Raw genomic sequence first — 16866 nt, 5'->3', positions numbered from 1 at the left:
CGATGTTCAGCCCGTACGACATTTCATAGTACTGGGGAGGGGAGGGGGGAAACAAAGAGAGCGAATCAGGGCTCGGGACTTCTTTCTCTCTGAGCGGAGCTGGAACGGACTCACCGGGACTCACCATCACGTAGTGCCGCTGCATCTCCGTCTTCTCACTGGCCAGTTTCTCGCACTCCAGTTTCAGACTGCGACGGGAAGACGAGGGGAAAACATCGTGTTAGCGTTACCGTTGAAACACACACACACGAGCGCACACGCAACTGGTGTGGTGTCTGACGCTTTGGCACTGCTCCTACGGGCCTCTCGTCAGCGCAGCACCTGTATCAGAAGGCTTCATCTCCACTCCCCACAGGAAGACTGTGTGGATAACACACATTCCAACCCCTGGCCAGCGGCTTTCCCATCCCTTCGCCTTCTGTTTCACAATTATCCCTCTGTCCTCCTTGCATGGAGGTGTGCCCGATGACGAGACCTGCGTGACCTCTGCGCCGAGGTGGAGAGATTGTGAGAGTTTTTTTAAGCGCATCTGGACCCAGCGCCTCCTCCAGGCGGACCGGTTGGCCTGTTTGTAATAAACCTGCTTTGGTACGATTCAAGTGGGCGTCCACGAGGATTCCTTCAACATCCACACTTCCACCGCTGCGGCCCGAAGAATCCACCACACCGGGGGAAAAGAAGGAGGTTGGAATTTGCAAGAGCGCAACTTTTAAAAGCCCGGATCAGCAGTTGTAAATTGGACAATAATGACCCCCGGTGAGTGACCACATCCCTTAAATTGAGGGAGAAAAAGCAGGGCCGCCTGCACGACACCCGCTTCCCCTGCAGACACTTACTCAGCAGGTACGCGGCAGTAATTAATGGATCAATATGCGGCCGCACAAACCTCATCATATATTCTTACACAGCGATTAGACCCCCACCCCCCCCAAACCCCTCAGCGGCCCCAACCCCCCGCCCCCACCCTCGTCCCGCCCCCCCCCAAAAAAACTGCAACATCAACAAAAACAAAAGGAAAGATCCATTTTACAACTACACCAACGCTCAAGTCGTATATATATATAAATATCCCCCACCACCACTCACTCATGGTTGTGTGTTACCGGAAGAAAGGCCAGCAGACATTAATGCAGCATGGAGGGAATCCGCAGGTGCAGAGTTAGAGCACGGCCCACACGTGCAGACGGTAAATCTGGACGTGCGTCTCGAAAAAAAAAAAAAAGCAAAAAAGCAAAAACATTTATTTTTTTTGTTGCTGTATTTCGCCCTCGTCCACCTCGTGGAGCAGCTTCACCATTCCTGCAAACTCTACTTTAGCCCTTCGAAGCACAAAATGTTGTCAAAGATTATGGAATTTATTTTTTTTGTTGTTGTGAATTTTCCTTTCTTTCTTTTTGTTGTTGATTTGACAAAACACGGATATTAACAAGCCGGCTCTTAATTTTTTTTTTTTTTTTTTTTTTTCTTTCCTTCGTCGGAAAAAATATGCAAACACATTCCGCCGTCTCCGAGGCGCGCGCGGCAGTTTCATCAACAGCATTACACATGCAGCAGACGGCGTGGCTCGGTTCCGCTCGCTCGGCCGCAGCCGACCAGAAAACCTGAGCGGCTGCTTCATCTCGCCAGGTGATTGGCCAATTATTGCAGAGTCGGCCAGAGGTAGGTGGGCCATTACTATGCATTGGTGTCGTGCTTATGGTACCGCGGCCGCCCTCCTTGCAGGCCCGGAGGGCCAACGTATTTCACACTTCATCATGTCGGAGGAGGGGGGGCCGGGGGGGGGGGGGCAGCAAAATAAGAAATAAATAAATAAATAAAGTATTTCACACCACTTGAGTTTGCAGGGGGGGGAATCGCATGAGCCGAAAGGCTGATGAGGTCCAATGTGTGTGTGTGTGTGTGTGTGTGTGTGTGTGTGTGTGTGTGTGTGTGTGTGAGGCCCGTCGCCATGTGGCAGATGGACGTGAGACAGAAGCAGCAGCTCTGCAGCAGAGTGTCGTTGGTAGCAGGAGTTCCAGTCGGACATCAAAGATCCCAGAAATATTTTGAAGGGCATTAAACTCAGAATATTAAATCCAGGCGCCCCGTGTTGCCGGCGGTTGCATCACGCAATGCCGGCTGATGCGTGACTCAGGTATGACCCATGTCACCCGGCCCAGAAATCACCTGCTGGTGTTTTGCACTATCTGGGGGGCACGCCCTCATTTTCAACAAATTGTGAAAAAAAATTGGAATTTCTCAAAAAAAAAAAAAAAAAAAAAAATCAAACGACGACGACAACGACGACGACAACAAAACGCAAAACGTGGCGAACATCGTGGGCCGCGTCTTCATCGGTGAAGTCCAATGCACGTTTCTCTCCCAGCGTCATAGTTTGTCGAAGCACAGCGAGTTGAACAAAACAGGACAACACGCGTGCAGTGTGTGGGTTGCTTTCACTTAAGATCACAAGAATCCAATCGGGCTGTTGAATGCTGTTCAATTTGGGGGAATTTAGACCACTATTAAAAAAAACTACCGCCAATCTAATAACACGGTTGAGGAAATTGTGGAAGTACCCATGAGAATAATTTTGCAATTAATCTTCTGGAGAGCTCCGACATGAGCCCAACGACACGTGGATCAAATTCAAAGTGATGTCTCTCTCTCTCTCTCTCTCTCTCTCTCTCTCTCTCTCTCTCTCTCTGGATGAAATGCACAAAGAAAACAGTCATAAACTAATTGATTTTTTTTACCACCTGCGGCCTCTCACCTGTGGTACTGAGCCTGCAGGAAGTGGAACTCCTCCTTGATCCGGTCGCACGACTCGGTGACGGTGAACTTTAGCGGCTGTCCGGGCTGGTGGGGGACCTCCAGCCGATCCAAACAGCATGGGGTGGGGGGGTGGGAGAGGGAGAGGGAGATGGAGAGAGAGCTGAGCCACCAGAGTTCAGTGTCAGGACACACACACACACACACACACACACACACACACAGCGGACGACAAAGGTCTCTCTGTGATTCAGGCGGCCTTTTGCTTCTCGCTCAGACTCATCACACGTCTCTCACCCACGCACACTGTCACTGACACACACACACACACACACACACACACACACACACACACACACACACACACACACACACACACAGAGGCTGCAGCAGTTTTTTTATATATAGTTTGACAATGGGCGCAACTGTCCGTGCGAGAACTTGACGAGGAACTGGTGGTTTTTACGCACCAGGCGCGCCGCTGTCTAATTTTCAGACGCCCTCTGACAAGCCGCTTTATCCTTTTCTTTTTTTTCTTTTCTTTTTTTTTTTTTTTTTTTTGCCCTTCAACTTACCGGATGCCGAGCCGGCGGGTACATCTTGCTCAGATCTCGAATCATTGGGAACGTCTTGCAAAGTCCATCCACGTAAATGAAAAGAGACAGGGGAAGAAAATAAGAAAACGGAAGGGTTGTTGGGGGGGGGGGGGGTGGATGCTTCACCTGCGTGCGTAAAAAAAAAAAAAAAAAAAAAAAAGGTCGGTTGGTCGCTGGGTCAGCGGCAGGTTCGCGGGCTCCGTTCAGGCTCCGCCGAGAGTGAAAACATCCCGGAGAACAAGTGTTCCGTTGAGGGGGACAGAAGTCAGTTCGGCGCGTCGGTGCCGGCAGGACTTCCCTCCGCGGTTCTCAACGCAGCAGTCCGAGCATCCAAACTACAGAAGAGAGAAGAATCTCGCTCTTCTCGGGCATCTCGCTCCACGGACCTGGAGCCCCGGATGGTGTCGCAGGTCTCGGCCAGGTTTTCCTCCCTCCGCCCTCCGCTCCAGCAGCCTCCTTCGCCACGCTGCGCGTCGTAGCGACTTGACTGTGTGGCCGCGCTGCGCCTCCGACGAAGCCAAATTTAGAAGCCGAGCGAGCGAGCGAGCGAGCGAGCAAGTCGCACGAGTGGCACAATTACATAGTCACAACAATTAGGCGCGCGCCGTCACCGGCCGTACCGCGTGACGTGTCGGGGACGTGTAGTTCAGGCGGGCACGGATGGAGGGACGCGCGTCTGCGGCGGCGGAGCGAGGACTACAACTCCCTGAGTTGTAGCCAGTGGTGTGCGTGCAGTCCGTGCGTGCGTATGTGCGTGTGTGTGTGTGTGTGTGGTCTGGGGTTTTTAAAGGGCGGCGCAGTCACACGCGCGTCGTCCAATCACGTCGGGCTCGCCGCGGACGCCCCACGTGGGGTCTCGGCCCGCTTTATTGGTCCGCCGCTGGAGTGTCACCGGGATTAATGTGGAAACTATCTGTTGACTTCTGCGCGCGCGCGTGTGCGTGTGCGTGTGTGTGTGTGTGTGTGCGTGCGTGCGTGTGTGTGTGTGTCTTTTAATCGACATCCAGAGCAGAAATGAACATATGGCCCCGAAGGTGCCGCGCTCATTCCCTCTTTTTTAATTGGATCACCTATTAGAGCGCTCTGGCGGTATGTCTACAGATTGCACAAACAAGCCTGCCATTAAATCCTCGTTGCCAACCCGCCCACCCCCAGCCCCAACCCAAACGTGCACCTATAGCGCAAAACTCACGCGGGGATGGAGAAAGAAAGAAAAAAGAAAAAACCATTGCACGCCCTGAATAGGCTTCGAGCTCCCTCATAATTACAGCGACACGTTTGGGTCCTGAAAGCTCCGTGCAGAGCCGGGATTGAACTTTGGTTTCATTGTTAAGCTGCGTTCAGTTCAGTTCAGGAGCGGACACCTGCAACTATTCACCAGGTCCGACCATACTTTGTTTGCCCTTAGACCAAGTCGCTTTATTCGGCTTCTTTGTGGCACCACGCGCAACGCAGCTGTGGTAAATCCCACAGGTTGGGGGGAGGGCTGCAAACAGAGGGCTAAGTATGCTGCTGTCTGTAGAGCTGTAGACAGAGGTTTCTGGATTTGCAACCGTTGGAGGACGACTCCACTCCGCGCGGATAAAAAGCAGAGATCTGGGTTTGAAAGACGGGGTTCAATTCTAATCACTTTCAATCGCTTGATTTTTTTTTTTTGTGTGTGTGTGTGTGTGTGTGTGTGTGTGTGTGTGTGTGTGTGTGTGTGTGTGTGTGTGTGATGAAAGTGTGATGAAAAAACACACACACAGTGTTTTAGGACTGACCTGAAAACTTTGCGCATTAAACACTGCTATTGCATGTGCTGTCACGATGAAAGGAACATTCAGAACTGATGTACAGTTGTACACACACACACACACACACACACACACACACATGCACGCACACACTCTGGGTGCAGCTTATATTTGCTAATGTTTGTTGTGGGTACAGATGAAGTGCTGCTGCTGCTGCTGCTGCTGCTGCTGCTGCTGCCACTGCTGCTGCTACTGCTGCTGCTACTGCTGCTACTGCTGCTGCTGCTGCTGCTGCTGCTAGGTCAGCAGCTCGCTTAACCACCGCGCCCGCTCATTTAGCTGCACTAACCGACTGTGGCAAAAAAAAAAAAAAAACAATCTTAATCATCTTCTTCTGCTGCATTGCACTTCATAGCCCCTGACCTACCACCACCACCACCACCACCACCACCTTCCTCTCCCCACTTCATAATCACCATCGCACGGGCAGACATGTTGCAGTGGCCGCTGTTGTGATATATCCTTTGCCTTTTTTACTTTCCCTTTTCTCTCGTCCCCCTCTCCAAACAAACACGATGCTTATGACACCGCATCAGTTCTCCGCTGCCTCCCCCTCTGTCTGTCTGTCTCTCTCTCCGTCTCTGTCCTTTCCTGTCGTCCCCCCCCTCCCCCCCCCCCAATGCGTACACACAGGCCCTGCCGCTCAAATAAACATCTCTATCTACCGCACATATTAACTAATATCTCAGGTAAGCACAGGCGCCTAAAGTGACCTGCTGCTGCTGCTGCTGCTGCTGCCAGAATCCCACTAAGGCTCGGCGAAAGGTAATACCGTCCGCGCCTCCGAGGGCTGAGCGGAGGCGTGGTGGGGGGGGGGAGGCTGCAGAGGTGAGGTGGTGGTGGTGGTGGGAGGGCGGGGGGGCAGGTGAGTAGGAATAAACAGATTTATTTGCCTGCGCCCCTCTCTGATTATTTTGCCCCTGTCTTTTGTTCCAGACCTTATGAAACCCAAATGTCAAGTGAGGCGAGGGCCTCATATCGAGCCCTGTCAATCACGTCGCTCCGCGCACCTGAAGCCCTGACACCGGATTATTGGCTTCGGCACAAGGGCTGCTTTTTGCCGCCAGCAGCGCCGCCTCAGATGATTCAACAGACTTCTCTCTCTCTTTCTATTTTTTTTTTTTCCTTCCTTAAGAGGAACTTCATCTGGCAGCTGATGCGCACCGGAGATTGTAGTGGAGCGGATTTTGAGAAAAGATGGGGCTGTGTGTGTGTGTGTGTGTGTGTGTGTGTGTGTGTGTGTGTGTGTGTGTGTGTGTGTACATACAGGGAGGGCTTACACTGGCAGGGGGATTAAGGGAGGGGGGGGGGGGGTCACTCGGGTTGATGTGTGTGGTAAGTGGCCAGAGACTCCAGCCTTAACACCCGGCTCAGTCCAGTGACACGGACAAGTCCTCTGCACCTGGGTTTACCTCCCCAGAGGTCCCCGGTCCTTCTGAACCGATGCATACACAAAAACAACTTGGAGTTACACCTCAAGCGTGACAACCGATGTGGAAAATTCTGTTTTGTTTGTGCTCCTGTTACAAACACAATGCGATGAACTGGTTGGAAAGAAGGATGAGCGATAATGATTGACAAGCGGATCTAGGGGACTAAAGTCAGACTAGATCCAACACTAACACCGGGACTAGACCTGGCACTACATCCATAACTAACCCCGGGATTAGACCTGGCACTAAATCCAAAAGTCCCAGGACTAAACCTGGGACTAGATTCAGGACTAGCCTCACGACTGGACCTGGAACTACATCCAAAACTAACCCCAGGGACTAGGCCTGGCACAAGATCCATAACTAGTCCCACGACTGCAACTGGCACTAAATCCAAAACTAGTACCAGGACTAGATTTGGCTCCAGATTCAGAACTAACCCCAGGACTAGACCTGACACTAGATCCATAACTAGCCCCAGGACTAAACCTGGGACGAGAACCAGAACTATTCTGACGACTATGCCTGGGACTAACCAGCCCCAGGACTAGACCTGGAAGAAGATCAAGACCTAGCCCCAAGACTAGACCTGGGACAAGATCCAGAACATCCCCAGGACTAGACCTGGGGGTAGATTGAGAACAAGCTCCAGGATTAGACCTGGGAGTAGATCTAAAACTAGCCGCGAAACACCGGGCAGGAGGAAGACGGGGCGCCCGGGGGGAACTAATTTTTTACCACTTTAACCACTGCCCTAATGCCATGCAAGTCTATGGGGTCAAAGGTCAACTTGGGGCCACTTGCAGGTTCATCGGGATCCCTCGAGACACACCCATGTTAAATTTGGGGCTTCTAGGCATGAAAAACTTTCTTCCTACCATAAGAAAGGCACGGCTGATACATCTTTTATGTTTTGTATCTTTTCAGTCCGCACAGAAGCTAACCGACCAACTGATAATATTTTTTGCAAAAAAAAAAAAAGGAAACCCTGTGAAGCACAGTTTGAGATGTCATGCATTACCAAACGCTTATGCATAGTAAGTATCACTGATATCCCAAATATTGTTATCCATTGCGAAAGGTCCGTCTCGCAATGCGACTTAAATGCCACTTACATTGGACGTGCCATTTAAAATCCTGGCATCGAAGCACTTTGAATCAGATCTGGCGCAGGTTTGATTCATGAAGGAAGGAATTGTGCTCTGCATGGACTGTGACGTGGCTCCGCTGCCATTTGCAGGAAACAAAACAGATGAATGAACTTGAGGAGGACGGGATCTCTTTAGCGGAAGACTTTGACTGCAACCAGCAGACCGCAGACCAGACTGAGTTCTGTTCACGCCGTTGCTTCTGTCCGTGTGCCTGTCAGAGGACGAGTGTCTAATCACACTTCAACGTGCACTAACCGCCAGTCCGCCGTGTACTGCCTCCGTCTCCCATCCGTACAGCAAGCTGCATCTCAATCCCCGGCGCTCGCCCTTTTAACACTTCATTAATCCCCGCCGCTCGCCCTTTTGAACGGGGAGCTTGTGCGAAAGGATAACCGGGCCTCCTCAGACACCGGCAGGGAGGCGGAGGCAGCGCTGGAGTTTTTACTCCGCTACCAGCAGCAGGTTAATCCTGCCTGCCTGCGTGTGTGTGTGTGTGTGTGAGAGAGAGAGAGAGGGAGGGAGAGAGGGAGAGAGAGAGAGAAAGAGAGGGAGAGAGAGAGAGAGAAAGAGAGAGGAAGAGAGGGAGAGAGAGAGGGAGAGAGGAAGAGAGGGAGAGAGAGGGAGAGGGACAGAGAGAGAGAGGGAGGTAGAGAGAGAGAGAGAGAGAGGAAGAGAGGGAGAGAGAGAGGGAGAGAGGAAGGTAGAGACAGAGAGAGAAGAGAGAGAGAGGAAGAGAGGGAGAGAGAGAGAGAGAGGGAGGTAGAGAGAGAGAGAAGAGAGAGAGGGAGAGAGAGAGAGAGAGGGGGGGGAGGGAGAGAGGGTGAGAGAGAGGGAGAGAGAGAGAGGGAGAGAGAGAAAGTGCGTCTTTACAGGAGACAGTTAAGAATCGGCTCCATATCGGCGTAATGACTCTGGGGGAACATCAGCATCTGGCGCTCAAAGTCATCCAGTCCCCTGAAAGGAATGTACAGATTGCTGCCATTTCGTTATTAGATTACAATGAATGGATACAAAGTGTTTGGGCTGACAAGAACCCAAGTAGCATGGAGCAGCCAGATGACAAACAGGTCGATGCGCTGATGGCAAAAAAAAAAAAAGAAAAGAAAAGTGGGAGACGGAGGCAGATGGGCAATAAAGAGAGGCAAAGGGAGGGCGGGTCACACTGAAAATAGACTGACGACGCGCCGATTCGTCACGGTCACCGTTTACGCTGCTACACTGCGCTTGCGAGTCAATCGGAGCTGCGCTAGCAAAAAACATCACGACAGACTTTTTATTCAGGTCTTCAGATTTTTAACGCTAGCACGGCTGGTAAAGACTGCCTGTAAGATAGGGTTTGTACAACACTACACTGGGTTGTACAGTACTTATGATTATATGTATATATATATATATATATATATATATATATATATATATATGTATATATAGAGAGAGAGTGTAAAAACCATTATTAATAATAATAACCTGTGTTGCATGTCTCTTCATAGTACAGGTGTCTCCTTCCGCCTTGTCCCTGGATTAAAAGGCACCTCTCCTCCCCAGTGCGCCGCGCCGATTTGTTCCTGCGTGAAAATCAATTTTTTTTTTCCCCGCACATGCTTGAAAACTGTATAATATTTTGCGAAGCGTAATTACTGTTCAGTTTCGGCGCTCCGCATTTGCAAGGTGAAGCCGTTTGCCGCGCCGAAACGGCCTCGGGGCTCCAGTCGGACGTTTAACATTCTGTCTCCTCTCCAGTCTAAAAGACTAATCAGCCACTCGGCGGGGCTCTGGCTGCTAACCAGGACTAATTCTGCCTCCTGCTGGCTGGCGACACACACTGGGACAGCCATGATTGGCTGTTTAGCACCAGGGGGTGCACCTCTGATTGTCTGCTTAGCATATTTCCCCGCCTCATTCTGATGGCACACACTAGCTCTTATCCTCTGTTGCTCGGCATTATGCCAAGGAGACGAGGGGGGAAAGCTATTGGCGCGTCTGTGTGCATGATTACGTGCGCGCGTGCGCGTGTGTGTGTGTGTGTGTGTGTGTGTGTGTGTGTTTGGGCAAAACAAAAAGTCCTAATTTATCAGCCGGTGCAACCTCTCTCCTCCCCGGTCCTCTCCTCTTTTTATTGTCCTCTCATCCATCCCCCCCCGCCCCGCCCCCCCCCCCACCAACCCCCCGCCTCCTCCCCGTCACCCTTTTTATTTTCCCCCTTTCCCTCCGTCGCCGCCGCGGCAAAGATCAGATGGAATGTCACCTTTACAACTGCCGCAAGCTAATTAGCTGTTAGCCATGTTTGTGTTCTTGACTGATGACAGGATCGTTTACTCTGGTCTCCAGCTGGCTGTGTTCGCCGGAGACGTCTCATTAGCATGGCAAATTAGTCCCGCTCAGTCAGGGTTCGGCCTCGCCCAATGGGAAGTGACTGGAATGTGAAATCAATCAAGAGGGGCGGAGACACGGGATTGACTAACTTGGTGTAACAAGGGGGCGGGATTAAAGATGTATAAATATTGCAAATGGAAGTGCGGGGTTCTCTATGTTGACTTTACATTGGTTGGAATTTCGTTATGAGCAGGTGGCAATTCATCTTTTGTAAACCTTGGCCTTGTCGCCTTTACTTTTTTGCATGTTGCAATACGTGGGGGACCAAGAAATATAAAGTCACTCCGTTGATCTTTTCACTCCCCGGACAAAGCTCTCTTTGCCGACGTCAAACCTGTGATGGAATCAGGAGGAGCGAGTCATCAAATCAAGTGCCTCACTAGTTAGCGACGCCGCATCTCTGTAACAATTAACCAGCGGTGGCGGCAGCGAAGGAAAAACATCAATCAGTGAATAAAAAAGCAGCTGACGAGCTGCACAGGAGCCCCGTTTGTCCTCATTGCCCCGCAGTCTTCCTAAGTGAGCCCTTCAAAAGCCGCCTTGGTGTAAAACAATCTCTTTAATTCAATATCCCGTCATCAGACTTGTTTGCCCTCCTCCTCTGCAGGATGCTATTGATCACTGCTCACAGTTGCTTTTTAAAAGTGCTCCCCCCCCCCGCACAGAGTCTCTCGGATCAGAGGTTGCATTGACGTCTTCCTCCTAATGTGGCTCGGCCTCTCCAATTGGTCGAACGCAGGGTAAGAAGTTTGCGGGAAGCAGGCACTGCATGTAGACGAACTGGCCGAGCCTCGGAGTTTCCAGCAGAGAACAACAGATGACTGCAAAAAAGCCGTTCTTTTTTTCTATTTATATTTTATATGTTATTCGAGGTGTGTGTGTGTTTGTGTGTGTGTGTGTGTGTGTGTGTGTTTGTGTGAGTGTGGTGTTGGGAGCGGGGGGGAGGGAGGGGGTGTTTCTGACCCTCTCCCGCTTCTCCGTGTGTTTTACCCCCGCGAGCCAATCTGAGCGAAGCCGCCGCTATCTCCAGTTTCATTTGTCGACAGGTCTGGCGGTTTGAAGGGAGGGAGTGGGGGGGGGAGGGGATGGGGGGGGGGGGGAAGAGATGGGGAGGGAGCCGGTGGCACAGAGAGAGAGGGAGAGAGAGAGAGAGAGAGAGAGAAGGACAGAGGTGGAGCAGTAATGTAAGAAAATTGGAGGATTAGACGGCGAGCCCTCTTCCTGTCTGCCGCAACACCCCTCCTCCTCCTCCCCCCGCCCCCTCCTCCTTCTCCTCCTCCTCCTCCCCTTCCTCCATCTCATGCCTCGGTCCAACCTGAGAGTATAATAACACAGCCTGACATGCTGACGACACCCACCTTATCCCTCACACATCCCCCCCCCCCCCCCCCGCCCCCAGCCTCCCTCTCCCCCTTCAGCTCTCTTTCCGCAGGGCCTGAAAAACGGAATTTTCCTCCTCTCTCTCTCACGTCGTCTCCTCTCCGCTTAAAAGCGGGATTACTCCCTATTTGTGTCTTCCGCTGCGCCTTCTCCGTCTATCCGGCTGTCATCCTCAATAACTTCCCTTCCCCATCCCCGGCGTAATCGACTCCTGGAATAATCCCGGGCAACCGAGCTCCTCGGCTCGCGCCGAGGACGTGCGAGATCTCTAATCGCCGGGGCGGCGTTTTACGTCGTGGCAAAGACTTTCAGCAACAAAAGGTTGGATGGCGGCGGCGGCGGCGGCAGGAGTCGGGGGAAATGTAGGGTAGTGAGCTGGTAGGGTGGGAGGTGAATGGGGGCGGGGGGGCGGGGAATGAGAGAGAGTTTCCGAGTGTACACCGAGGGGTCTGAAAGGGCCTAAATGGATCCGCGATTGGACTCTCCGAGGTCGTCATCAGCCCAGATTGGAGGCCATTAGGGCCTGTTTAAAAGAATTACTTCCAGGACGCAATCAAAAACCCTGATAGGTAATCAATGGCAACTGGATCAGGGCACAAAGGCAGTCCATGTGTCTCAATCAGCCACCATTCAGCGGGACAGGGGAGATCAGTAGCGGGCAGAAAAACTGCAGTCTACTTTTGGTGTCGAGCATGCATCCACACGCACGCACACATTTAGAAATAGCCACAGAGTTCCTGAGTCACACAAAGGCACGTGCGTGCACGGAAACACACGCTGTGAAAGTGTAAAGTCACTGGAACGAGACAAAAGAAAGGAGGGGTGGGGGGGGGGGTACAGGCACACACACACACACAGAGGAGCGAGCGGCGGCGAGATGATTTGCAGGCGGCCGTGGCACTCTGACCCGCTCACAGACAGTGATTTATCGGGAGGCGAGCGTCCCTGCAACCACCCCTCACCCCCACCCTCCCGAGCTTTAAAAGAAGAATTACAGGACAGGAAGGAGGGATGGACGCAGCGTCGGAGGGAAAGAGAAGAAGGGAGCAGCAGCAGCAGCAGCAGCAGCCAGGGAATAGGAAAGAGCAAAGGGAAGAGACAAGGCTGTGGACAGACAGGTTGATTTATTGGACCGTCTAGTTAACAGGCGGGACAGACAAACACACACACACACACACACACACACACACACACACACACACACACACACACACACACACACAGAGACACACACACGCACAAATGCACGCACAGCAGGCAGCTTCCAGTGAGAGTGATGAGCAGGGAGCGGTTGGTAATGCTGCTCAATGATGCGTGCAGCGTTTAGCTCGGTCTGAGTGCGCCCTGCCGCACAATGGCCCAGCAGGTAGTAGACACACACACACACACACACACACACACACACACACACACACACACACACACACACACACACACACACACACACCGTTGCACACACCCACGCACGCCTAGAGAGAGACAGGGAGACAGAGAGTGAAAGACACATAGAGACACATAGAGAAGCAGAGAGTCGCAAATTGGGTCAATATGTCTGTTCATAAACAGAGCAGAACCTTCTGCAGCCGCAGCAGCAGCAGCAGCAGCAGCAGCCCAGTGCACCCAAATTAGCACCCACACACCCAGGCTGGAGGGATGCACAACACATGCACACATGCACACATGCACACATGCATATGCAAACACGGGTGGGAGGGGACGAAATGGGATTTGGGGAGGGACGCGGGGGGGGTGGCGGGGGGGACACGAGCAATAACTCGATTTATTACACCGGCGCATATAAATGTAGAAACACATCTACCAATAGGAACAATAATAGCCCTGACATGATAAAACACCATCAAGCAGGGGATATGAAACACGGCGCGCTCGCTGCAATAAGATTACGGGCCATCAGCCCTCAGTAGATTTGCCAGCGGGAGTCCCTGGTATAATAAAATCAGATTAAAGGACAATCATATTTATTTCCAGTATATACAATATATCAAGGTTGCTCAGTAGCTCTTACTGCGATAGGCCGCGGGAACGGGCGAGTCTCTGTGTGCCCTCCTCCCTCTAAGTTGATGTTAGGCTGTGTTTAATGAGCTCCAGGTGTCAAGGAGGCGCAGATGTAACGGGACGAGCCGGCGCTGCCTTATTGATTTATTGTGCCCCCCCCCCTTCCCCTTCTTTTGCCGGGGAAGAAGTTTTTTCTTTTTATTTATTTATTTATTTATTTATTTTAGCTTTTGTACTTTTGTTATTGCCTGGGCTGTCACCGCTAATGTTATTTCAGAATCATTTCATGTGAATAAAAGTAGAAGTGGGGGGGGGGGGTAGCGGTGTGCAAATGTGGGAATGCGTTCCGCTCCCCGCACTCGGATAAAAATATGAGGAAATATGATGACTTGGAGGGGTTAATGTGACTTGTGACGCATAAACACGCTCCCCGGCGCCGGGGAAATGGGGAGGGGGGGCGTGAACGCTCGCAAATACTTTCATTTATATGCATCTGGGAAAAGGACTGGGAGTAAAATGAAATAAGTTTTAATTACCTGGATTTAACTGCGTTTCTGCCTCATTATAATAACGCGCGCATGTGTGTGTGTGTGTGTGTGTGTGTGTGTGTGTGTATGTGTGTGTGTGTAACTCCACTGCGGCCGCCACCGCGATGGATGTTCAGACCATAAAACTTCTTTAATGTTTTTGCGCTGATAAGGCTGCGCCACAAGTTGCACGTGCACACTAACAATAAAGATATTCTGTGCTATTCCAGTCCACGCGCAGCAATGAGACGCACCGCAAGGCGCGCGGTACGGAAGCTGATTCATTTAGAGTAAGGAGGAGGAGCCAATTAAATTAGAGAGCAGTTGTTGAAACACAGACTGCAATGATACAGGTGCGAGCAGGATGTTTGTGTACATACTCCAGCTGACTTAATGGCCGTGTTAATACTGGATGCTCATAAAGAGTCAGGGAAAAACGTCAGCGCCGAGGGAAACTCAATTTGCCTCTTCAAATATTGTTCAGGCACCTGAGCAACTTTTTAAACAATGCAAACGTGTTTTTTATTAGACTGAGAATAAATAAGAGTCGCTTTTTACCGACACAACGGCCACACTTTCACAGATATTACATCACTGTTGTTTTCCACAGTCTGTTTAAGCCCGGGAGACTGAGAGAGAGAGAAAAAAAACAGTCTGCAGCCTTCAAAGATATAGAAAACATGCAGCGGGTCCATATATAGTATAGTGTATGGTGCAATGTTGATCTTGACCTTCATGAAGACAGAAATGATTCTGTCTGGAGTCTCAGCGCTCTCTGTTTGTTGATGTGTGTTATACCTCCGGTGTCAAAGAGGAGAGATATCACAGGCCCCTCCCCTCAGCCAAGACACCTTGTCATCGTGAGGATAATCCATCTGTTAAGACCTTCTGTCTTTGCGCAGTCACTCGCATTACACTGAACTAAGACTGGCTTAATTACAGCGCGGGCGTGAGGACGTGCCAGCAGTTTAGCTTCCGTCTCAGTCTTTAAGGACAGGACACAGAAGGTGTGGGTTTTCTCCGGCGGTTCATCACTTTGAATACTTCATGCTTTACCGGTCGCGGCCTGACCGAGGTGCTCGGCTTGCCTTGCCCCCCCCGTAGTCAGAAGACATCCAGCTGTAAAGCAGGTTTCCAAACAGCACCAGAAACACTGGAGGACGGAGGAGGTTTTATTGCATACAGACAAACCCGCTGCAGCAGGTGTAGTCTGTGCTAATACAATGTCATTGGCTGAATCTAATGGTGACACTGTTGTCCACCCAGGTAGCCTTGCAGCTTTTTCAATGGTGGCTGGAGTTGATGTTATTTGAGAACAACCCACTGACGGACTGCCTTTTGCTTTTTGACAACAGCGACATGAAGACAAAGACTAACAAAGCCCGGCCTTGTATCAGCGGTTCAGGCTGCCGCTGGTGCTCTGATGGTGTGGAGATATTTGGCTGCCAAGCGTTGGGCCCTTTCCCACCGACCGAGCGTCTTTTAAATGTCACAGCCCACCTGATTATTGCTGCTGACCAGGTCCGTGAGATTCTGACCACAGTGAACCCTCATCTGGAGCTCCTTCCAGCAGGATAGTGCACCGTGTCACAAAGCTAGTTCTTAGATAGTTCTTCTTCTTTCTTCTTCTTCTCAAGGCTTGGCGCCGTGACTGCGATTATAGTCCGAACCATTAAAAAAACAGCAGTTCAGCCGCCTTGCGAGGTTCTACTTGTTCATCACCAGGATGCTCGATATCCAGGAATGAGCCCCATCACTGGAAGGTCCAGGTTGAATAAACCGGCCCTTATTTTCTACGACACAACCTTTGCAGAATCCCTCCTGTTCCACAAGTCTTCCCTGATTCGATCGAGAACATGTGAAAATAAAAAATAGCCCTTCTACCAGTTTAAGCGAGAGGGAGTTCACCTTCTTAAAGCTGTGCAACCTGTGCGATTCTAGCAGCAGCAGCGGCGGCAGCAGCAGCAGCAGCAGCAGCAGCAGCAGCAGCAGCAGTAGCAGCAGCAGCAGCAGCGGGAGAGTCGGACTTCTCAGCCTCCCACTTGTGCTCAAGACGAGACGTCCCCTTCCTCCGCCTAAATGCCACACAATTACTGCTGGCCCCTGGCTTGGCCGGCCAAGACGGTTGGGGGTTGGGGGGAGTGAGGGGTGGGGTGGCGGGGGGGGGGGGTTGTTGAGATGGCGAGATTGGCGTGCCTGCGTATGTGTGTGTGTGTGTGTGTGTGTGTGTGTGTGTGCGTGCAAATGTACATTGTGTGAACAGAGGAGTCATCTTATTTACCCACCTTGGCGTTGGAGGGGGACGCTGGGGTGGGGGGGGGGGGTGTAGGCGTGGGGAGGGGGGTGGGGGGGGGCGGCTAAATGCCATGCAAATGCTGCCGCCGCCGTCCGGCTGCCAATCACGCCGCTGTTGGCATTCACGGCACGGCGCCGGAGCATTTAGAGCGTCTGTGATCTTTACTAAATGAGAAATAACCCTCGCCTGTCCGGGCGGGCCGGGACGTTTAAACAACGCCACCACCCCCCCAACCACCCCCCCCCCCCCCCCACCACCACCACCCCCGAGAGAATTCACCCTGGGAGGAAAAAACGCTGTGAAGTGAAGACGTGGCATTGTGTCAGAGCGCCGATAAAGAAAACAAATGGGAGGGGGGCGGAGGGGGGAGGGGTTATGCGTGTGGGCGGGTGGGCGGGCGGGTTGGTGTCTCACTCCCGCGGTACAGCCTCATTATGATGATGCGATTTGCCGGAAATGGCAGCGGCGGGCCCTCGTCACTAATACCAGGTCCCCTGAGCCGCCGAGCAGCGCTTTATTAAACTTTATGAAAGGCTCAGCGGTCCAG

At 51.8% G+C, this 16866-nt stretch overlaps 1 protein-coding gene across 3 annotated transcripts in view; it reads right to left on the bottom strand.

Annotated features, from left to right (window-relative positions):
* The window catches only part of LOC142893107 (transducin-like enhancer protein 4), a 29824-nt gene extending 26388 nt beyond the window's left edge, over nucleotides 1-3436 (bottom strand). For 2 of the 3 annotated variants that reach the window (XM_076033374.1, XM_076033375.1), the window contains exons 1-4: nucleotides 3327-3436; nucleotides 2753-2850; nucleotides 125-188; nucleotides 1-31 (exon numbers count right to left, since the gene is read on the bottom strand). The exon at nucleotides 1-31 is cut by the window's left edge and continues 14 nt beyond it. In XM_076033374.1, the coding sequence (XP_075889489.1) occupies nucleotides 1-31; nucleotides 125-188; nucleotides 2753-2850; nucleotides 3327-3371 (238 nt within the window). In that variant the 5' untranslated portion in view covers nucleotides 3372-3436. The remainder of the gene's footprint in view (nucleotides 32-124; nucleotides 189-2752; nucleotides 2851-3326) is intronic. The other variant, XM_076033376.1, reaches the window with a different exon arrangement.
* Nucleotides 3437-16866: the final 13430 nt, after the last annotated feature.

The sequence above is a fragment of the Nelusetta ayraudi genome, unplaced genomic scaffold, assembly GCF_046127955.1.
Source record: "Nelusetta ayraudi isolate G7.1 ecotype Tasmania unplaced genomic scaffold, CSIRO-AGI_Nayr_v1 ptg000041l, whole genome shotgun sequence".
NCBI lineage: Eukaryota > Metazoa > Chordata > Actinopteri > Tetraodontiformes > Monacanthidae > Nelusetta > Nelusetta ayraudi.
This window is presented reverse-complemented; position numbering and strand designations above follow the sequence as displayed.